Source organism: Passer domesticus, chromosome 7 (genome assembly GCF_036417665.1).
Source record: "Passer domesticus isolate bPasDom1 chromosome 7, bPasDom1.hap1, whole genome shotgun sequence".
NCBI classification, from domain to species: Eukaryota; Metazoa; Chordata; class Aves; order Passeriformes; family Passeridae; genus Passer; species Passer domesticus.
In genome coordinates, this window is record NC_087480.1 from 54,171,643 (window position 1) to 54,194,238 (window position 22,596).

Below are 22,596 nucleotides of genomic sequence, written 5' to 3' on the forward strand. Positions count from 1 at the left end.
TTATTAATGTTTCTTTAATTAGTAACAGAACAAATATGTTTGGACTTTGATTATTTTACACAGAGAATGTTGGAATGATGCATCAGGTGGTTTTGTGTCCATTTTGCTCTGTTTTATTACCATGTAAAAATATACATCTGGTACACAAGATTTAAAAAAATATTTTCACAACAAAATAAGTGCTTTGAGCACTAAAAATTCACTTGTGCACTTTAATGTTGGCCTAAACATTTACATTTTCTAGCCACATCCCCTCCCTACCCCAAAAGTGGGCAAACCCCAGACTATAAATATTATCTGTGTCAGATATAGAAAACTTTCCCAGAAAAAGAAGAGGAAACACAAACATAACAATTCTGTGGCTCAGACAAATTGATTTTCACTCCCCCAAAACAACAAAAAAGGAAAAATAGAAATATTTTTGTCAAAATTAAAATGGCACAGGGAACACAACACTAATTATCAGACACTGCAAGCAGAAGGGGAGGAAATGTTGAGACATGATACCTTTCAGGGGAGTAATGGCACAGACCAGGAAGCAATAGTATGCTTGCAGATGGTCAAAAAGATTTAAGAATCACAGATTATTGGGTTGGAAGGGAACCTCAAGGACAGAGTAGAGGAGATGTCTCTTATGAGTCCTTCTTCACCTTCTGTAAGGTTGGGTTATGGAAAACCAACAGTTTCTACAACCATTTGTAGAATCAAACCATTTGATTAGTCCATCTTGAGCCAAGACAACACCTCAGGAAATGCTGATGTGTTGAAAATGTTTTTTTTCTGGCAAGAGTTTCTTTTCACCAGTTTTTGAGACTTTCTCAGGTAGTGTGTGCTGATCACACTGAACAGTGACCTAGTTCAGCTCCTTGGTCATGGGGCTACTTGCAATTAGTCCAAGCAGTATCGGATGCATCTTAGAACATCATCAAGTCCCCTCTTCCAAATGTGAAAAATCCCTTGAAGGGAAAAATGGTCCCTTTGGTAAAGCATGAATTAGGGCAGAAGGAGACAGTCACAGCTCATGATTAAAACCAGCAATCAACAACTAACCCTGTGAAGGCAGTGGGATGAAATGCCACCAGCTTTGCAGGGCTGATCTCAGGTGTTTCCACTGCCTGTGGAAAAGGTAACACCTGGTAGCCAAGGACACACCTGCTCACAGGGCAGGAATCCATAATGAAATATTTGGAGATCAATATAGCTGAGGACAAAACAAGATGTCAGATTGAGTCTTAGAAATCAGAGTGTGCAAAAGTAAACCAGACTTTCCTCATTCTCCAGTACGTCAGTGGCTTTCTGCAACAGGAAACATACAACAGAGATTGGGATGCATTAAAGGAAGAAATATCTGCTCATAGGTTCTTGGAAAACTTAGAATTCACTCATGGCCTGAAGAGCACTTCTGCAGTGTTCGTAGGTCAGTGAGTTAGAATGCCCAGAGCAAGTCCTAGGGGAGAGGTCTCCCACCACAGGGTGTCTTGTCCCACCTCTGAGTGAGCCAGCTGAGTTTGTCTGCCAGAAATCTTCAGTGGCAAATTCGTTCTGTCATTTCTTTCTGCATTGAAGGGGGAGAGAAAAGAAAGAAACAGTAAGTGCAAAAGACAGGTTGGAGTAGTGTGACGTGCCAGGCAGTTTGGGAGGTGTCCAAAACCAACCCAGGGAAGCAACCGTGGGAGTCTGGGGAGCCTTCTTCTGTTTCCCATGACAGCCCTCCTGGGAACTCAGCTGCCTCAGCAGCTCCGTGCTGGCACTCTCCCCCGTCTCTGTGGCACAAGGTTATTTTGGCTGTGCCCTCGCCTTGAGAGCAGTCCAAGGAAAGAGCTCTGGCTGAGATATTGAAAGATGAAGGTTCTGCTCCTGGCTCAGCTGTAGAGCAGCCAGACAAGGCGATGACACTCTCAGAGCCCTCTTTGCAGCCTTAGGAGATGGGACATGGAGCAGCTCCCTGCTGTCACTCCAGGAGCTGACCACAGCCAGAGGACCTGTGGTTTCAGCAAGGGATGCCACAGTCACACTGCAATGCAAATGAGCGCTAATAACAGGGCCACAGGAAACCTCCAGCTCTGTTTAGGATCACAGACTTTTCTTTAGCAGGAATGGGATTGTGCCAGCCACATTAGGAAGGTGTCCAGCTTTCAGCTGGTGGAAGATAGTATTTGTCCTTGCCTTGAAAAGCTCAACTAGCATCTTGGAAATCCTGCAGTGAGAAAAGTGTGATTCTGGCTTATTGGGTTTGTGGCCTGTGAATCTGTGTGCCCACAGGTCCTCTCGTGTACCCCAGAGGAAGGCTTGCACATTAAAAGGTACTCCCAAAATAGATTGGAAGTAGGACTGCTCTGTGGAGAAGGAAGAATGTAACTCTGAAAAAAGAAGAACTAGGAAAGGACAATGACCCTTGAGTAACCCCATAAAAGGCTCTTTAGTTATATTACTAAGGGAGACAGAAGCAGCAAACTCTGATCTTCAGTGCTGAGAACTTTGTTTTTCAAATCCATCAGGGACCGTGGCAAAGAGAGGGTTTTCCTGTAGGAGCAACATATAAAATCACTTGAGTGCAGAACCAGGCCATCAAATGAAAAGTTGATGCTCTGCCACAAAATCACATTGCAAACAGGAAATGTTTGCAAACATCTTGGAAGGAAAAGAAGAGGGTGAGGGGACTGTGCACATCCTCTTGCAACAGCATTGCACCCACCCCACTAGCACAACACCAGGCACAAAAGCAGGAGGGACTGCAGTGACCAGTGAGCTGATAAGGCACCAGTGAGCTCCTCCAACCAGCCCCAAGTGTCCAAGGCTTTCCTCAATCCAGGAAATCCCCACAGCTCTGCTTTAGTGCGGAACCAGTGGACCCCTGCCAGCTCTGCACCACGAGCTGCCCTCGTCAAGGAAGCAAGTGCATAGCTTCTCTCTGACCCCATCTTCCTTGATTTACTGAGAGAGTGAATCACTGCCTTTTGCTAGTTCTGCTGTACAAAGGATCTCATTCTCAGTTCCCCAGATTTGCTGCTAAGAAATCACATCCCACAGAAGCTTGACAAAAGGGAAGTTGAAGCAGCAAAGGGAGATTCAGCCAGAGGAAAGCTTAGAGGTCTGTCATGGGATTCATGGGGACTAATGAATGCGAGGTTAGGAGAGCTGTCTGGGCTGATGAGGCAGCCTGGTTGCAGGACACTCATACACGCCTAAAGCAGCTCAGTGCCTGAGGGCAGGAGGCCCTTCCTCCTCCCTGGTCCTTCCTCTCAACCCTGTGGCTGGTTCTGCTTGAGGCTTGGATGGCAGGCAATGAGACACAGACAGACATGGGGCAATTGTGTCTCATTTCCTTGTAGTTCACAGTGGTTGCATCACAGGGAAATAATCTGTTCACCTGAAATTTATGGAGACCCATCAGTCATCTCATGCTGCATGTGAGTCACTGGCATTGAAAGCCTATTTAGCAAAGTCAGCCTCTGCTTCGGCTGCCAGGTGTTAATTATTTACATTAGCAAGCAGCAGTCCAAGGGGATGGCACTACTGTGGACTGCATAGCAATGCTGAAGAGGTTTGTCATGAGGAGCACTGGCAGAGGAAAGGCTGATGCTGAGCTGACGTTTTCTGGAGCTGAGGGCCATTGTGGTAATATGTGTTACAACTGAATTCTACAAAATAATTAAAGTCAATACTGTTGTCATTCAAGTCTCTCCTGATTAGATCATCACCTCTCCATCCTCCTAAATCATAATTAGAGCAGATAGGCAGAAAATTGACTAAGACAAATGAAAGCAGAGGAGCAAAGTGCTTAGCACTCAGGGCAGGGGCTTGCAACCAGCTGGGACTCTTCTCAGCTCATTCTTGGATTGTATCCTCTTGGTCACTCTCTGCTGCTGGATATGGCCTTTTCTGCAACCCAGCCCTTATCACAGCATGCAAACTACTTCCTATTAATTCTTTCCCCACTGCACCATGTCCTCCCTAGGCCAGACTACACTCTACCTTGTCTGCGACAAACTTGCTTCTCTTACAAAACCAACTACGTGCATTTTCTACTTTATGAGCCCTGGGCTGTTTGGCCTCTGCTTCCCACAAATCCTGCTGTTGTCAAGGACTCTCACCTTCTGCCTGGCTAACTGCTTGCCAAGGGAGGCTGTAGGGAAACTGGGAGATCCAGTGAGGCCTCTCCAGCATGGTCTTGACAGCTGCTGTCTGTCTGCAGCTGTGTGTCCTATCAGGGCTTGCCTTCCCTCAGCCTCAGTGTAATTCACACTAGGATCTCAGGGAGGGAATGCTAAAAGAAAAACTGTGGAGAAGAGACTTTGGCTCAAATCTGACTCCTGAAAGCCATGTGGGCACAACTGGCTGGAAACAGTTGGATGTGCAAATTGCATTAGAGCTACCAAGTCACTATGGGGACACTACCCTGTGGTGGTCCTAAGGGTATTGAAGTTCAATTCACAGACATGACAACAGAGGCAAAGGTTAAGAAAGGATCAATATTTTCCTTGGTGCTGCTGGGAATTTGTCTCTCAGACCACCAAGGCTGATGGTCCCAGGACAGAAAACATGACTGTGTGTCTGAGGTAGGGTGGCCAAAAGAGTCCAGAGAGGGTCAGCACTGGTGTGACCAGCCCACACCACTCACCCTCCACCTCCCCATCCCAGGGCCATCCTTACCAAAGGCTCCAGCTCCCTGTGGTCAATGAGGCTGAACTCCCTGATGAAATAGTAAAAGTGCTTGTAGCAGGTGTTGACGTGAGCCTCAGCACCCATGTTGATGATGCTGTCAAAGTGGTGGATGTAGACATGGACAAAGACACGGAAGAGGCGGGTGAGGATCTTGGTGCAAACTTGCTGGAACTGCTTGGGGAAGGGAACACCTGCAAAGCAGAAGCAAATTGAAAGCCATCTGAACATTAAAAAAAACAAACAAACAAACAAAAAAAAAAAAAAAAAACAAAAAAAAAAAAAAAAAAAAAACAAAAAACCACCCAGCATTTAAATGTCTCTGTCATGCTTGACAGGCAGTCATAGATGACAAGGAAGGAACCCTTGGCTAATACCAAGAGTGACACTGGGGCAGTGTGCCATTGAGCTCTTCCCACATATTCCCTCACTCTCTCCCTGCCTTTCCCCTACAAGCCTGCCCAGGCATGATGTAAGTCAAATTGTATTTACCCAGGTGCATGAACAAAGCCAAACCATCTCCCACCAGAAAAGACACCTTTCTCTGAGCCCAAAAGCATGGCTTGTACTGTTTTCTTTCCTCCTCACACCCTCAAACATCAGATACATCAGCAGAAATGAGTGGGGTTTCTACTGTTTTCCTGATCCTTACTTCAATAAAATATCTCATTAAATCAGGAAAAGAACTGCCCATCTTAATGATGTTTGGGTTTCATTGTGCCTGTACAATCCTGAGATATCCTCATAGGATGGGACCCACCACACCGGGCTCTGTACTTTCAGCTTTGCCCCACACAAGGACACACAGTGTGGGATATTTCCATCCTTTTCAAAATACATTGCTATCACAATGAAAATCTCAGGGTGTGATACCATCAGTGCCAGCAACTTGGGGAAGATCTCTAAAGGAAACATGGCTTTGAAACACTAAACTTTTTGGGTAGGTTGTTGGGTTAGTTGGGTTTTTTTCTGTGAGCAGGAGAATGAAAAAAACTGATATTTGTTTTCCTGAGGCTTCTTCCTCTCCCCAGAGCAATTCAATGCAAATACACAAAGAACAAAATAAAAACCTTCCTTCCCACGGTTATACCAGCCTCCTCCCTTAGCTTCTTATTAATGCAGCACATAACCTCTTGAAAATCCTTCCAAACAAACTCTGCTCAACCATGGCCAGCTCACACATTTTGTGCACAGGAAAGCATCAGCAAATCTCTTAGCTAAAAAATTTAAAATGGTAATTTTATCTTTGAATCTTTCTCACCAGCCTTGCTAGGCAATTAAAGCTGGGTTTGTCTTTTTTTCCCAAAGGCTCCTGGCAGTTTTGTTTCCCAGCAGCAGTGCCAAGCCCCTCTCCTCTGTGGGTGGCAAACGCAAAGGTTCTGTCCTTCCCACATCACGTGTGGAGCCTGTTTCAATCACCAGGGCTGGGCAGGTGTCGGGTTTGGAACTCATAAAAGAGCATTAATTTTGGTCTAAAGCAGAGTGACCCTGAGCACAGCCCTGTCTCCCTTTCCTGCATGCACAGTGTTGGAGCAGAGGGCAGGGCTGAAGGTCTGTGCTGGTGCCACATCTGGATGTCCCAGCCACCCCTTGGAGAAGGACACAGATCTTGGCTCAGCGTCACACAGAGGTGGTTTTGAGACTGATTTGTGGCCACTGCTCTGCATAACCACGAGCACACTGCAGCCCCAGGGCTGCTCCTGCAGCAGGGACCTCAGCATGACCTGTTTCACCACCAGCTCTGACAGATCCCCTTAGGACTTTTCAGGAAAGGTGTTCACATCTGGCAAAGTACAACCGGGCTGTCCCTATGCCAACACCTTAGAGATGTGACTGCAGATCTGCTTCTGCTCAGCACCCCTGGCTACAGAGCTCTCCTTGCCTGCTAGTCTGACACAGGCAGGGATCAGAGAGCTCTCCAGGTTCCCCTGCAGGCAGGAGGGACACAGAGCTTTATCAATGGCTTCATTTGAGCTTTCTGCCCACAGCGAGGATGTGCTGAGCAAATAAAAGCTGGAACACCAGCTGGGGACTCAGACATGCCATTAGGGTGGCCCCTGCAGACCAGCTTTGAAGAACTGCTTAAGAAACTCTTTAAAAAAAAATAAATAAAGCTCATCACAGCAAATAACTGCTGGTGAATGCACATTTCTGGGCAGTGGCTGGAGAATACACATTGTTCTGGACAGCCTGTCTCTCTGGGACCAGAGGCAGCTGGAATCTCAGCAAGTGCCCAGGAGCAGGCAGGAGGCATTTGCTGCCTTCAGTTTGTCACCTGTCCCAGTGACCAACTGCCTCCCCAGTCAAAGCAGGCAGTGAGGGAGAAATCCGAGCTGACCGTCACTGGGAATTCATTGCCAAAATGCAAAGAGCGATAGTGAAGGAAAGCAGCAACCCTCAACCCAGTCCTGAGCTGAGAAGGAAACACTGTGCTCAGAGAGTGAACAGCAGATCAAACAGATCTCAGGCTCCCAGGGCTGACAGCACCCATGGTGCAGATCCTGCTGTCAGACAGGCCACCTCCAGACATGGCAGATGGTGACAAGTGGCTTTCCACAGCTTTTGTCCTGAGGTTAGCCAGGAATTGTCTTGTCTCATACATCTGTCACCAGCAAGTCCTCATGGATATGCTGGAAGCTGAGAGATTTAGAGATGAGATGCCTCCAGCTCCATTCTGGGCTCTCCAGAAGCAGCTTTTGTATCAGGGAACAGAGATTTAGCTTAAATCACAGAATCAAAGAATAGTTCGAGTTACAAAGAATCTTTAAAGGTTACCTGATTAAAATCTCATGGTCATCAGCAACTATGGGAGTAGTTGAGCTCCTAAACCTAATGATGCATGGAAAGATACCACCAGGTTGCCAGGACCTCCAAGCTCACTTGTGGACTGGTCAACCACTGTGTTTCACATGAACCAGGACCATCAGAAGCTCCGGGAGCTGAGGCTGAGCTGCCCTTCTTTGTGTCCATCACCAGGTGTCAGTGTGTGGCCGTCCCCTCCGGGCATGGCCAGGCTGTAGCTGTGGCTGCCTGTCACTGATGGATTTCCACAGGTCCCATGCCAGGACACCCCCTCACCATGGTCCTTTGGGATGGCTCGGGTCCGGCTCTGACTCTTCCTCCCCGCAGCACCCTCGCTTGCCCAGGGAGGCACACCAGGGTCCTGCTTCCCGCGCCCGTGCTGCAGCCATGGCTCTGTCCTGTGCCAGGACCCTCGACACAGGCCAGAGATGCTTGACTGGACCCTGCACCTGGCACAGGGCTCTGTGCCAGCTGATCAAAGCGCTTCCCCTCGGGAAGGAAGCAGGGTGGATATCTGACATGCAGATTGCCTCTGCCAGCAGTGGTGCCTCACCACTGATCTCCAGTGACTTGGATAGAAACCCACAGCAGCCCCAGCAGGCACTGGCCATGCTGGTGGGGAGCTGGAGAAACACCCCACCCCTTGCCCAGAGCTGAAAGAAGAGGCTCTGCAATAAAGGCTGCATCTGAGAGCAGCAGAAGGATCTGCCATAAATGCAGCTTACCCTGGGTCAGCGCTGCTGGGGCAGCGGATGTCCAGCAGACAACACATGTGACATCCTCTCCAGCCCGGGAGGGGACACAGCCAGGGCAGGCTGTGCCTGCTCCCTGCAGCCGGGCACACACTGCAGCCAGCCAGGGGACAGCCATGGGACAGGGATCTGTGGCCACACGTGCCTCTCCTGCCCCTGCAGGCGCTCAGCCTCCCACTGAGCTCGCTGCCATTCCCACCAGGGCTGCTCCTGCTCCTGGGAGGGGTCACTGCAGCAGAGCCTGCGGAGCGATGGGGACCCTTCCCCACGCGTGGAGGGGGCAGCTGCTGCCCCCAGGGCTCCCCCTTGGGAGTGGGGCACTCGTGGCCCTTGCTTAGGGATTTGCTCCATCTCAAAGGCGGCACATCATGGCACAAACCAGGGACAGCAGCAGATGGATGAGACAGAGGGATGAGTCGGGTGGGACAAGCCCTGCATGTCCTCTTAGCAGAAATACAGCAGGCCAGGGGAAAGTCAGGATGAGCCTCCAGGTTTGACAAACCACCCCAACAGGGTGACACTGCTTGGGTTTGCATCACCCTCCCCAGCCCTGCACACCTGCAGGGACCAAAAAGCATCATCCTAGCTCATCCCACTGATGGTGGTCTAACTGCCCCAGGGGACAGCGGAACATCACAAAACCCACCTTACTTAAAAGCACTGAAATTACCTTTGCATTTAGTTCCCTGGTGCTCACAATCCAGGAGCCTTGGAGAAAGCAGCAGCAGCCCAGAGTCTGGCAGGCAGCAGCCACCCTTTGACTCTTCTTGCATGATGTTTAGTTTAGATATTAGGAAGAATTTCTGCTCCAAGCCAAGGCAAAAGCTGTAAGTACAGCAGGTACAATTTCACTCCAAGCAGAGTGACTCACAGCCCTGAAATGAATTGGCACCTTTAGTTTGTCTTGGATGTTTTGCTTGAAAATCCCAAGATATTATTTAAAGCTCCAAGGAATCTGTTTCTCCACTCTGTGCTGATTGCTTCAAAACATAAGGAAACCATGTGTAAAAGGAAATGAAAATGAGAGGTAACAAAGTGCCTGTGCTTAGGCTAAGGGACTGCCAACGGGTCCTGGATCTTTCCTGCCATCTCCTATCCCCAGCACTTGTGCACCAGCCAATTTAATTTTTTCACCATGAATCAGTACTGGGAAGCTATTTTGCTTCTTGGCAATTGTATATTTTTTTCCTCTGCAAATGCAGTAATTCAGTGAACTTCGTGATGAATTGTTGTTGTTATTTCTCAATTTCATTTTGGCCACCGTGGTGTTCAGTGATTCATTTTTCCTAAAAATAAGTGTTTAAAGCCCTGTTTAAAACTAATGGCATGATGGCAGCTGCAAGCTGGTGTGGTATTAATTTTGTAAGAAAAAAAGCAGGGGAAAAAAACTCAACAAATTATGTTAAAAAGAGCCAGCTGAGAGAACACCAATAATTAGCCGAATTCTGAACATTTTTCTCCTGTTGTTATGGCAAGAAAGTATCGGATAATTTCGCACCAGGTTTTCTCTGTTTTTTTATAATTGCTTTGGGACTATGCTTGAATGACAGGCTTGAGTTTTGAAAAGCTTTCCAAGAACTGTTATAAAACCTCCTGTTGCCGAGGAGCCACAGGCAAACCTGGCAGAGAGCGCGCGGTGTTTCCGGCGCTGGGGCTGCTCCAAACCCTGCACCCATCTGACACCAGCGGGGCTTCAGCAGCCTGGTGCTGCTGATGGAGCACACCTGGCCGGGTGCAACCAGCAGCCTGGTGCTGGGCTGAGCAGTGCAGACACAGCCAGGGAGCCTGGAGACCCCACCCAAGCCACCCAGCTCTGCCCAGCAGCAGCTCCCTGAGAGCAGGCAGGGCAGAACCATTACTGGGAGGAGAGGATATTTTCCAGGTGGTAATTTGTTCATGGATGTCCACTCACTGAATAAATCTACTGATATAGTTTTACCAGCTGGTGAAAGTACACCTGTGGAATCATTTATTCTTCTCCCTGCATGGGAAAAATGCTCACTCTCCATTTAAATGTATTTTTCAGGACAGCTACATTGGTTGGAAGAGTGGAAACAAAGCACTAGCACACACCAAATGATATGGGTTGTCTGGGAAAGCTGCTGCTTTTGTAGATTTATAGCCATCAGGTTGGCAGAGCTCATGCCAGGCACAAATTTGTCTCATCTTAACTGGCTAACAAACAGGTTCCCACTCCAGAGAAAGGATTAGGCATTGGGATGGAGCCCTGCAGGTAGATTTCCCTGGGCATGGGGAAGACACAACATCTCTCCCAACCTTTGCTGTGGAATGCAGGGGGCTTGGCAGCCCCCCCAGACCTGCTAATAATCTCCACCATAGGGATTTTCTGCTGGTGCCATCTGAGGGCTGCAGTCCTGCTGGTTAACTCTGCCAGGTCACAAACTGTCTGCTGGTGTCGCACTCCCTTCCTGCCGTGTCAGATGCCAGCTGTGCCTCTGGCCTCACTGCAGAGCTGGCAAGAGCTCTGTACCATGCAGCTTGGCTAAACCAAAGGTGTTTGTCACTCTGCTCCCCTCCCACCTCTGACATGTGCTGGAGGAGCAGATGCTTCAATGTGCAAATCAGCCCAGCTCTGCTCTGGTCGCTGCAGCTGTGACCATTTACCCCAGCCAAGGTCTCCCCTCTGTGATTCCTAAGGCCCCTGTGAGCCCACAAGTCAGTGAACCACCTCTGCTCATTTCTAGCTGAGCCTGTCACCCTGGGGTGAAATATTTCCCCCTCTGACCCATGAGATACCTCTCAGCTGTCAGGAGCCTACCAAGCCCTGCTGAATCATGTGCTGCTTCAGCCTGTGTAGCTCTTGGATGGAGGAGGATGCTGAGGTTAGCCTCCAGCTATGTTTGTGAGTTTGGGGAACACTTGCTGCTTCTAAGAAAAATGAATTTTAAAAAGAGAAAAGTCTGTTTTGTCTGTGGTCAGGTGGCCTTAGCCAGGGAAATATGTGCTGGGAAAGATTTAGTGCACATGGTAAAGAGGGGCCAGGAGGGGAGGCTGAGATGCACACAGCTCATAAACACCCACTGAGACAGTGGGCAGCTGTGCCCAGGAACCTCTCCAGCACAAGCAGGAGTGAAACAAACCTTCAAGCTAAATCCCATCTCCGCTGCTAACATCCGAGAGTCTCACCACAACTCCAAAGCATGACATTTGTTATTTCCCCTCATCAAGCTCCTTTCCCCTCCTTAAAACAACTCTGTGTCCTCTCAGTGCCCTATTCCCCTTGTCCTGGGTCATTACCCAAGGGCTTGCTCTTTAGGAGAGAGGCTAAGCACCTCTGTTTGGTCACCCTGGCCACTGTCCCTGAGCCCCACATCCTGGCCAGCCTCCTCTGTCATCCAGTGCATTTCTCTTGAACCAAACACTCCATCTTCTGAAATGCCAGAGCTGCCAAGCGATTACCAGTGAATAAGGCAGGCCAGTGAAAGGCAGATAACTGGGGACACATTGATGACAAAGTGCCACCAGGTCTCTCCTCCCTCTGCCTCCCCCAACAGCCTTTCTTGTGTTTTAGACTGCAACCTCAGCCTGAGCTCCTTTCACTTATGTGAGGCCAAAACCACCAAGACATGCTGACACAGGGCCTGAAGTCATTCAGGGGACACAAGGGTCCCCACAACAAAAGGGTTTGGAAAAGGGACCCCAGGAAAGCCTTGGAGGAGAAAAGAATGGATTTGACCCATGTTCACCTACAGTCATCCTGGATCTCACCCAGAACTGCCCTCAAACTAAAATGAAAGGAGAAATGGAAACCAGCCATCCCATGTGCTACAACTCAGAGGGAGAAGTGCCAGAAATGAAGTGAAAACCACCAGGACCATGACTGTATTCAGCTTTTGTACCTCAGAGAGAGAGATGTGGGAGAGCAGAGGATGCTGTAATGTCCCTCCCATGGCTGGCTGCTTTTCGAGGTGTTAATACTCCCTGTACATCTTTACTTCCCAGAGCAGTGTCAAGCAGCATCAGATGCCAAATCCTACCTGAAAGGCATGAAATTGGATCAGGACACTCCTTTCTGGCTGGAGGGAAAACAGAGTAAATCCATGCTTTTAGTGGAATGCAGATCTTCTCCTTGGGGACAAGCCACCTCAGGAAGAGGAACACCTACCCTGCTCCCTGTGGCTGCTGTCTCACCCCTCAGCAGCAGCAGGTCTGAGCAGCCAGAATGAGCAGGGACTTTGCTGTCCCCAGCAGAGCTGGGACTGCTGGCCCAGGGTATCCTGCACTGACTGTGAGCCAGCCACACCTCCAGCCTCCTCCGTTCACGGGAGGGCAGCATGGACAGCACTGTACCCACGAGGGAAAGATGCCTCCACAGCACAGTGAATGCCCTGGTGAATCCCAGGGACTGCCTCTCCCACACACCCCAAAGGCATCCTGCCTGTCCTGCAGCATGAGCAGCTGGCACTGTGCTACCCTGCCTGCCCCAGGCCACCAGTGAGGGGAGGAAGGCAGCGAGTGCCTGCTGGATTTGGTTTCAGAGCTTGTCCCACCCAAACTCCAGGCAAAGCCAGAGCAGCCAGATCAGGTCAGGGGCCTGGGGGAGTCACCCCATTCCAAAGCCAAAATAGTTTGGCACAGCCAGGCTGCAGGCACTGCCTCCCCTCTTGCTGGCAGAGACACATGACCCCTCTCAGACTCCAAGGGCCAGAGACTTTCCTTAAAAAGACACACAACTACATGTACAGCACAGCCAAATGGGGCTGTAACAGTCAGTAATGCCAGTAATCCCACACAGACCGTTTTCCTCAATGTTTCCCAGCACATTAATGAAAATCTTGACCATAAGCTGCACTGATTTAATAAAGTTTTGTCTGCTTGGCAAACAAAAAGGTCAAGCAGACTCTCAAAGCTATGCCTTTCCAGCCCCAAGCTCCTTAAATCTTTTTTTTTACGCTCAAGTAGTTTCATGTTCCGTCTGAAAAACAACCTCTCCAAGGCATGACCTGACACTCTGGAAGCCCCATCAGCTCCAACCCTTGAACTCATCTCCCCAAATGACAAAAAGCAGCTAAGTAGCAGCTAATATCAGCCCTGGCAGCTGCTGAGCATTGCAGGTCAACAGCAGAGGGGTTAGTTTGAAAGCTGTGCTACTTTTAGCATCTGCTGCAGGCAGCTCTTTTTGAAAAGGTGTATCATACACCCCGGGCCTTGGCAGTGGCAAGGCCACATCTCTGCTCAAGCAGTGCCTCAGCTACCTAGCAAAATGTGAGGTATGCTCAGGGCTGAGATGGAAAGGGGCTGAGGAGCGAAGCAGCAAGGGTTGGATCTTGGGACCATGAACCTATCTGGAAAACCAGAAAGAAACTGAGTTATTAGTTGAGAGAAAAGCAGGGATGTGATGACCACCTCTAACCAGCTCTGCAGCTCAGCCTCTATTTCTCCCAAACCTACCAGCCTTCATTTCTCACAAACAGAGAATAAGTTCAAGCACAGAAAAGGAGAACATTGTTTTCCACATCCCCCAGTAGTAGGATGAGAAATCCCAAACTCAGTTTAGAGCAAACGGGTGTGGGACAGACACTGAGAAACACCTGGAAAGGGAAATGCCATAATACTTTGAATCACAAGGTTCATCAATACCAACCCTGAGGTGCAGCCTGGGAACCTGCACCAGTTACAAGCCCAGCCTTCCTGCAGTGAACCAGAGCCCACTCACCTATCCTGGTGGGGAAGACGTCCTCGTTGTTAATGAGCATCTCGATCCAGTCCATCAGCATGCACATGTACTGTGGGGCCGACAGCTTGGTGGGCTTCTTGTACTTGCTGTCATCCTGCCACCTGTACTCGTACTTGAGCCCCCCGGACATGATGGGGCAGCTCCTCTCGGTGCAGTACTCCGACATGGTGCCGTAGATGAGGTTGATGCGGTTGAAGAAGTCCACCACGTGCACGGCGATCCAGTCGTTGATGCTCTCGCCAGGAGGCAGCTGCACCACTGCCTTCAGGTCCAGCCCGGACTTGAGGGAGGCCTGGGCTTTCTTGTACAGCTCAAAGCGCTGCGTGCCCGGCTCAAACTTCTTTCGGGGACGGAACGTTTTGTCTTTGTTGAAGACTTGCTTGAGACACAGGGCCATCGCGGGCAGGGCCAGCCAGGGTGAGGGCAGAGGCTCAGAGCAACATGAAACCCAGGGCTGGGGTCTTCAGGGATGGAGGTTTCTGGGAGGAGAAGGAGACACATTTCAGTCACACATGAGGACAGCTGCATGCGTGGACACACTTGCAGGGGTTTGCACCACTGACCCCACTGCTCTGACAGCACATGGGGACAGGTTTGGAGTGAGCTTCTGGCCCCTTCACGCCCACCAGGGTGACCTGGAGCAGCTGCTGCCACCTCACACAGCAGCTGCTGGCACTGGGGAGGGTAAGCCCTGCCACATGTGCCCCATGCAAGGCTTGATGGCACACAGAGCCCTTTGATGGCACCCGAGGAGCCTACCAGGCTCCAGCCAACTTCTTCCTTCCAGGCTTTTACCATCAAGAGCTGCCATAAAGTGAGAGCCATGACATCAGCAGAGCTCACCAGTTTGGGCAGTCCCACTCTGGTGGCCTTTTCCTCTCCTGGCAAAGGGGAAGCATCTCTTTCCCAGGGACTTGTCAGTACAAACAACCCCTGACCCTGCAGCAGCGACTGGCAGGCGAGGCCCCGGGGACCACGCTGCGACCGCAGCTGGCTGCTGGTTCACACAGCCCCAGCGCCAGCATCAGTGGGAAAAGGGGGGATTATTTTTGTTGTTCTGCCCGGTGTGTTTGTCCAAAAGAACAAAACCCACATCCGAAGAAGGGAAACGCAGCCCAGCACAGCAGAACAACACTGCCAGGATGCTGCCGGCTCTCCCGGCATGCACACAATGCACAGGCAGCCCTCGGGTGGTGCAGCTGATGCTCCGGGTGACTCCAGGGCTCAGCAAAGTGCTGAGCTCACCCCTTCCTGCCCAACAGTAGCAGCACAGATGAGGGCTGTATTTTGCTTTTCCTCCCTGAAATCCAGTGCAAATCCCATCTGCCCAAGGCTGTCCTGGACAGGCTGGAATTGTGCATTCTGTTACCTGCATTAATCACCAGTGGTGTTAATGTGAGACCAAGGCCTCCTTGTGCTAAATGCCTTGCTGAGGCTTAGGAAGAGAAAGTCTTTCAACAGCCTCCCCCTGATGGGAAGAGATGGAGAAGCAGTTAAGAAAAAGGAAGGAAAATATTTATGGAAAAGGGAAGTGACTGACCCAAAGTCACAAGGAGGAGGGAAGGCACACTTTGGATGAACATTCATCATTAAAAAGACAACCTTAGACAAAAGCTTAAATTCTGTTTTCTAAACTCAGTCCTGAGCCTGAGGCAGGTCCTATTTTGCGATCAGCTAAACATCTCTCAAGAGAAACCCTCTGCTCCCCTTGAGGCTCACCCCAGGGTCATCCCTGGGAGGGAGCAGGACCTAGTGATCATCCCAATGCCTGCAGGATCTGCCTGGCAGGGATTGATGCACTACACCTCTCATGGATGCAGACCCTGGTGTGGGTGGGAAGCCCAGCAGGAATGCCACCAGTGCACAACCACAGCCTTTCCCACAGGCTGGAGCCAGAGCTTTGCCACCCTTACACAGCTCACAGCACAGTGTGAGCACCACCACGTTCTGCTGCACCCAGGTACAAAAACCTGTGTGGTTTTAGGTGCTTTCTGCCCCACAGAGGGGGTCACAGCCAGCACACATTATGCAGTATGACTTCAACACCAAGGTATCTGCAGCCCTTCCCCATCTCATGTGGATGGGTGGGATTTTAAGGGCCACATCGCTGTCATCCCCATTTATTGCCTCAGGGCAATGACTGGGGGCTGTTTCTTGGATGCTTTTTCTTCCCTGCTCCAAGCAACTGGCTCCAACTATGACAAACAGCTTGTTTCCCACTGCAGAAAAGAGCACGATCTCTCCAAAATGCCAGCCAGTGAAGCCAGCATGATGTCATGACTCCTATCTGTCCCTCAGGAATGGCCTGTGCTACTGCAGTCCTGACGGATCCCACGGGAGGCCAGGGGACTCTGGGCACAGTGAGGCTCTAAAGAAAAGCCCTTATCCAGGACTTCCTGGATTCCACATATTCAAGCACATCCTGTTGATAACACCTCTAAAAAAAGCCTTCTGGGGAGTTTGCTAACACACGACACTTCCAAAAACACATATGCGTACATACATATATGTTTATATATAACCACAGCAAGAGGGTTCCTAATTTGGTGGTGTAGGAAGTGCTGGGATACCCTCAGGATGAGGCACCCAGCAGGCTTTGCCCCTAGTGCAGTAGGAATGATGGGGCTGAGCAGTGCCTGGCCCTGCAGCCAGGCTTCCCAGGAATTTCAGCAAGGGAAGTCACGCCAACAAACATTTCTCTGTGTCACCATTTCTGCTGGCCTTGGCTCCATCTGCCTCAGGAGCTGTTGCTGTTTGCAGGCTCCTCCATGCAGAGCCTGGGCTGTTCCCTGGTGATGAGCAGCCAGCCTGGCAGATGACATCCCAGCAAACATGTCACTTGCAGGGGCTGACAGCAGTGAAATCAGTTCTCTTTTAGTGCCCACACTGCCAGTCCTCCACAAATATTGAGCCACTGGGAAATAAACATCTCATCTGCCGAAGCCAGACCTGTAACTCATCTACAACTGCATCCCTGCATCACCCACAGCTGGATCTCTGTGCTACCCTGCAAGCTGCTCTCACTCCTCAGGCAGGTGGGAACGTGCTTTGTGGTTCAGCACCATCTGAATAAAACACTAGTTCAAAAAAAAAAAAAAAAAAAAAGAGCAACAAAATTGCTAAACATCTGCCAGGTGTTTTTCTACCATGCATCTGCTTCAGTGGGAATGGAGAGTAAAACCCATTGCTGCCCAAGTGCTTGGAGCTGACCTGTCCCTGAGCCTGCAGGGTGCCAGCATGGCACCACAGCCTCTCTGTCCCCAGGCAGCAGTTTTCTTTTCAGGATCCTCACCATCACCACTACCAAATCACCAAGTTGTTAAGAGACCTTGTTAATCTTTACTGGACAAAAATGTTCTCCAGAAATTACATTTAGGACAAAGCCAAAAATACACCCTGGGATTTATGACCTCAAGAAGCAGAGAGAGGCCCTGAGCCAAAGAACACATTTGTTCTCTATCTCGCTTCAGAGCTTTCACTGCCCAGAGAGATCGATGTAGAGGGAGCAGTGGTGGCCAGGACCAGGACAGGAGATCCCAGCTCTGGCCCTTGCACATGGGGCACTGAGGTGGGATGCACCAGCTTGGAGAAAACAGGATTTACAAAGTCACCAATGCCTCAGATTCCCCTCAGGCAGAGACTCAGCACCCACCTGTTTTCTGGGAAGAAAAGCAAAATCATTTGTAAATGGACCAAGACACATCCTCAGTCTAACTGGTGAGAAAGGGCTTCAGCCAATGCACAATCAGATTTTCCCAGTTTCCACTTTTATGCATCCGACCTGACCAGTGCTCTTCCATCACTGACCAAGTATTTGGGGCAGATCCATGGAAAGAGATGGAAAATGGGAGATCTTCCAAGGTTTATGGTGCAAAGTTCAGCTGAGTCTGATGTTCAGGGCTGTCGTGTTCCTAGAAATCATGCCGTGGTCTGCTGGGTGGGGCAGGAGGCCCGTCCAAGTCCTAATCACTGCCTGTTTTGGGAAATCCTAAGGGCAAAGTGTTATCCAACAAGCTTAGGCAGCAACTTCCTACAACATGATCCTACAGGTCCCGCCCCGGCCGGCGCGGCAGGGCCTGGGCCAGCGCCACGGCAGCAGCCTGCAGCTCCCTGCCTTCAGCTCCCACCTGCAAATCAAAGCTTTCCAAGAGGAGCCCTGGCAAAGCCTGCAAACCCTCTTCCCCACGCCACAGTTCCCATCACAGGGCGCTGCTGGCACTCCAGGGATCCATAAATCCCTTTCTGAAGCATCTGCAAACCCCCAAATCAAACCTCATCCTGTGCTTGCGAGTGGACAAGGAGTGAAGCAGGTGGAGCTGGGGACTTGCCCTGCTGTCACCCTGGGTCCCCACAGAGGATGGCTGGAAGAGGACGAGCGAAGTTTCTGGGAGGAGAGAGACTGACATTTCCCATGGGACATCCACGCTGTGGTGTCCCTAGTGCTCACCCCTCATCCATGCTCCCAAAATAGCCTTGGCTTTGAGGAGCTTGGCTACAAACCCAGCTGAGTGGCCACAAATCCCACCCCTGTCCGTGAAGGCTGCTGGGCTTCAGTCCTACCCCTGTTTTTGCTGCTGGCTTCAGTCCTGCTGGTTTTAAAAGCAGCAGCAGAAGCAAAACTCAGTGGGGTTTAGCAAGAACCAGAAAAGCACAGGGTTCAGCTGGGCAAGGACAAGGCAGAACCACTGCTGGGGAGGTAGCAGGCACAGACATGTGAAAAACTGATGTCCCAGATTGCTGGCAAGTCCAGAGATGAAAGGAAATTAACTGGATGGGAGGGATGCGAGTTCAGGGTCAGACTAAGACGCTAATTTCAGGTCTGAGGATTGGTTTTGTTTTTTATCTAAGCTAGCTTGCTTTCTTTCTTAAGTACTTTCTTTCTTATCATTTGAAAACCACAGAGGAACACAACAAGGCAAAGGCTTTGTTGTAAATTAAAAACAACTCTGAAAGGTCTGTTTAGAAACGACAAAACAAAAAGGAAGAGCAGGCAGAGCTGTGGGAGTGTGGCTTCCTCCTCACAGTCCTGCAGGCGTGGGGGCAAGGTCACCAAAGAAAACCTCTGGTTTTGAGCCCAAATAAGCTTTAGTCAGAAAACCAGCAGGAAGGATCAGACAGATGCACTGCCAGACTCCAGGGTGACGGTCACAGTGCTGCTCCCTGCCTCAGTGTCCCAATTTCAAAACTGATCTCCCTCCCCAGGCTCCCTTTAAGAGCTGCAACAACAAAGGCTTCAGGGGAAAAAGTGCTTTGCAAGTGTCTCTGGGGAGCACTAACAACCATGAAGGGTAAGGAGAGAGAAAAGCTCTGACACCAGCACCTCCCATGCTCCAGTGCCAAGTGCATCCCCCCTGGATCCATCCCCAGAGAGTGACACCCAGGCAGAAGCATCTGCCTGGAAACTGCTGCATTAACAGCACACTCCAACCCTCACTGGGGAGCACAATGAAGGGTCCAGCACTGTGGCAACCTGCAGGGAGACCCCAGCTCCCACTGCTTTGGGAAGAGGCCAAGGAGGCAGAGCACAGACCTGTGCAGCTCCAGGCACCTTGGAGCAAGGTGTAAATTAATTACCACCAGCTCTGCACATCCCCCTCAGGCTTCCCCGGGGGATCTTGCCTTTGGGGCACCCAGTTATCTACTGCTTCTCTGCTTTAGGGGATTCCCTTCTCCCCACCATGGGCAGTGTCAAAGCCCACCCAGCCCCATCCCAGATGGAGGAGAAGGACAGCACCAGCTCAGCCACCATGTGCCAGAGCCCTGAGACAGACAGACAGACAAATAGACTCCAGACGGACAGTCTGCCAGAAGCCTGCGGGCCCCAGCTGGCTTTTCACTGCCCTAGGAAGCCTCACTGCCTGGCTGAGGAGCCAGCAGCTCTGTCTCTGAGCTTCTCTTCAAGCCCCAGGGAAGTCCAGATGCAGTTTGGTCTCAGCCTGTCCTAGAGCATCTCTGCAACCAGGGCTGCTTCTTGGGACTCATGTCCCAAAGACTTCTCCAGGCAACCCCAAACTGCAGACACTGCAGCCCTGACCCAGGGAGGGACTGTGGGAAAATGGGGTTTCCAGGGAAGGAAGCATATTCCCCTTTTTATAAGCATTTCCAGTCTTGGAATCGTCTAAGAAAGGGGGGGCTGTAGAAGGAGGGTGCTGGAGAGCAGTCCTGGGGCACTGGCCCCACTGCCTCTGTGCTTCCTGCTGGAGCCAAGCCCCAGCTGGGCTGTCCGTGAGAACGGGGTTATTGGCTGCTGGTCCCAAATATAACCTAAACGATAGAAAATTCCAGGAAGTAAGCCAAGACACAACGCTGGGAGGGGGATCAAGGCCCAGCACATGGGCTGGGGGAGCTTCAGAGAAGCCCTGGGCTCTCAGCAGCATCTCCCTGCTGCCAAACCCTCCTTGTGCAAACTCCCCTGGTGCCGCCGAGACCCACGAGAGCATCCATGAGCACAAATCCCTGGAGCAGAGCAGGACTCAGCCCCCACGCTCCAGCTGGGGACAGCTGCCAGCGGGAAGATGTGCTGGTGCTTCCCCCAACTCACATGGTGCTGGGAAATCCCCAGCTCGTGAGAAACGGACCTGGATGGCTTCCAGCAAGGGGACTGCTTACACCCGCCCTGCAGATGTCCCCTGCTGTCCCCCTGCTCTGCCCTGCTCCCTGCCACACAGAGCAGCAGCTCTCTGGCCCAAAGGCACCAAAAAAAAGCTTTTCCCAGATCACACAAGACACCTCCAAGCAGAAAAGCAAAGCAGCGTCTCTCCCTGTTAGAGGCAGCACGTCCCGTTCATTTTAGGTGTGATACCCAGCGGGGCCGGGGGCTTTTTGGGGTACCTCATTCCCGGGAGCTGAGATCCCACTGCTACTAGCAGTAACTTGCTGTGAGCCCTGAAAAGAAGCGTCCAATGGCCTCAGCGGTGTCCAACAGCTCTGGTTCAGTCCCAAGGGTGATTATTCCATTGTCAGAGCCGTAATTCCAAACACCGGGAGCTCCAGCCCTGCGAGCTCAAGGAAGAAGACGAGAGGAGATAAGCCAGCTGCGCAAAACTTATCTCCACCGCTTGCTCTCACCCACTTCCCCCGCCCACAACTTTCCACCCTCCCTCCGACACCGGCAGAGCCGCTGCGGGGCTGTCCCGGTCGGGAAAGGCGTGTGTGCCTTCCCCTGCCTGTCCCCTGCCCCGAGGGACCCCCTTTCCCTGCGCACCGACCCCTGCCCAGCACCCCAAAAACCGGGGATCCCTGCTATTTACACGCTGGCTGCTGAGCTGGGACACCCCGGAGGAAGGGGAATGAAGAATTGCCCTTTCCGAGGCTAATGCCAGCCCAGGTCTCGCCCCAGGAGCATCCTCAGGAGCGCCGTGCTGGCTTTTTACCTCCCAGGACTCACCTCATCCCCGGCACGGCGGCTTCCAGTCTCAAATCCCTCCGCTGCACTTTCTGCTCTTATTCAGGAAAAGGAAAAAAAAATTAAAGAGATACAAAGTCCAAGCCAGGCTCTCTGTGGGGACTGCTGGCAGACTGGGGACCGCGGCAGCAGCAGCGGCAGGCAGAACCGCCTCGCTGCAGCGCCCGCGGGGGTTTCCTTAGAGAAGCCGGGGCCGAGGGTTTTTCTCCGGTCAGTGATGTCACATCCTGACCCTGCCGGCAGCTCCAGCTGTCCCTGGAAAACCCGCTTGGAAGCGGGCCTGCCAGCCCCCTCCACCCGCCGCCGTGGGCTCGCAGGCTCCTGGGTGGGCGCTCACTCCCACCCGCACCCGCGCTCCATTCCTGGATGCTGACATCCTTCTTGGCGAGCAGTCCCGTGCCGCTGGCTGGCCCCGGCTTTCACAGGACAGCAGGGAGCTGGGGAAAGGAGATGGAATCCCGGAGTGTTTTCCCCTCCTCCCCCCATCTTTTCACAGTCCCTCTCCCTTCATCCCTCCCCGCCCCGCACACACGCACAAAACCAGCCGGGGGTTTCCGTGCCCGGCCAAGCTGGATGCCACCCAAAACAGAAATGCCGGAGAGGAGAAAAGAAAGAAAGATAAAAACTTTCTCTGCACAGAGCACTTACTTTCCGTTTCTGTCGGAGCTGGGTGAGCTCTGAAGCGCGCTGCGGTATTTAAACGCTGCTCAGCAAAGGCAAGCCTGAGCCAGCACGCTCGGCGCCGGCAGGAGCGGCGTGGGATGGCCTGGCAGGAGCCGGGATCCGCGCTGGGGTCGGAGTCACAGCGCTGTGCCCCCCACGGGTGATGCTGGTGGTGTGGGGCAGGGCAGTGCCAGGCGCGGCCACTCGCCGTGCCCTCCTGGCACGGTGACGTGTGGCTCCCCGGGGGTGAGATGTGTGATGCTCTGGCCTTGCTGAAACTGCCAAATTGTTTGGCACCGGGACAGTTCTAGCGAGGGAAACGTTTCTAGCCTTTCTTACAAGTGTGTTAAACTTGGGTCAAGCCAAGTGTTTGCGGGTGAGCTGGGGAGTGGGCACAGGGCAAGGGGGATGTGGCTGAAGGGCACGTTTGCATAAAGCTGGAGGGGTTAGGATGAGAGTTTGATTCCCTGAACCCTGCCTGGCATCCCCTGGTGCTGCAGCTGTGGATTTATATCCCAACAGCCTGTGCATCCAGCAGGATGCATCCCTGCAGGATCCGTACTCCTTTCCCCAGGACACGGCTTCTCAGCTGCAGGTGATGCCAGGGTTTGCTC

The 22,596-nt window shown here is 51.5% G+C and overlaps 1 protein-coding gene across 4 annotated transcripts; it reads right to left on the reverse strand.

Annotated features, from left to right (window-relative positions):
- Positions 1-22,188, reverse strand: MOB3C (MOB kinase activator 3C). Of its 4 annotated transcripts, none has more exons than XM_064428781.1 (6): positions 21,968-22,188; positions 21,302-21,356; positions 20,746-20,909; positions 13,894-14,393; positions 4,654-4,856; positions 1-1,555 (listed from the first exon to the last, which is right to left on the reverse strand). In XM_064428781.1, exons 4-6 carry the CDS (start codon positions 14,309-14,311, stop codon positions 1,526-1,528), a joined length of 651 nt encoding a protein of 216 aa, XP_064284851.1. In that variant the 5' UTR covers positions 14,312-14,393; positions 20,746-20,909; positions 21,302-21,356; positions 21,968-22,188; the 3' UTR covers positions 1-1,525. The 4 variants fall into 4 exon arrangements, with proteins under 4 accessions (XP_064284851.1, XP_064284850.1, XP_064284849.1 ...); XM_064428780.1 differs by having other exon boundaries at positions 20,746-20,916; XM_064428779.1 differs by lacking the exon at positions 21,968-22,188 and having other exon boundaries at positions 21,302-21,854.
- Between the last annotated feature and the right edge of the window lie 408 nt (positions 22,189-22,596).

Coding starts and splice junctions, on each gene's coding strand:
- MOB3C (XM_064428781.1), bottom strand. CDS start 14,311: ATGGCCCTGTGTCTCAAGCAAGTCTTCAACAAAGACAAAACGTTCCGT. Junction 4,857..13,893: donor CGTCTTCCCCACCAGGATAG/GTGAGTGGGCTC, acceptor TCTGCTTTGCAG/GTGTTCCCTTCCCCAAGCAG. Junction 1,556..4,653: donor ACAGGGAGCTGGAGCCTTTG/GTAAGGATGGCC, acceptor CCTTCAATGCAG/AAAGAAATGACAGAACGAAT.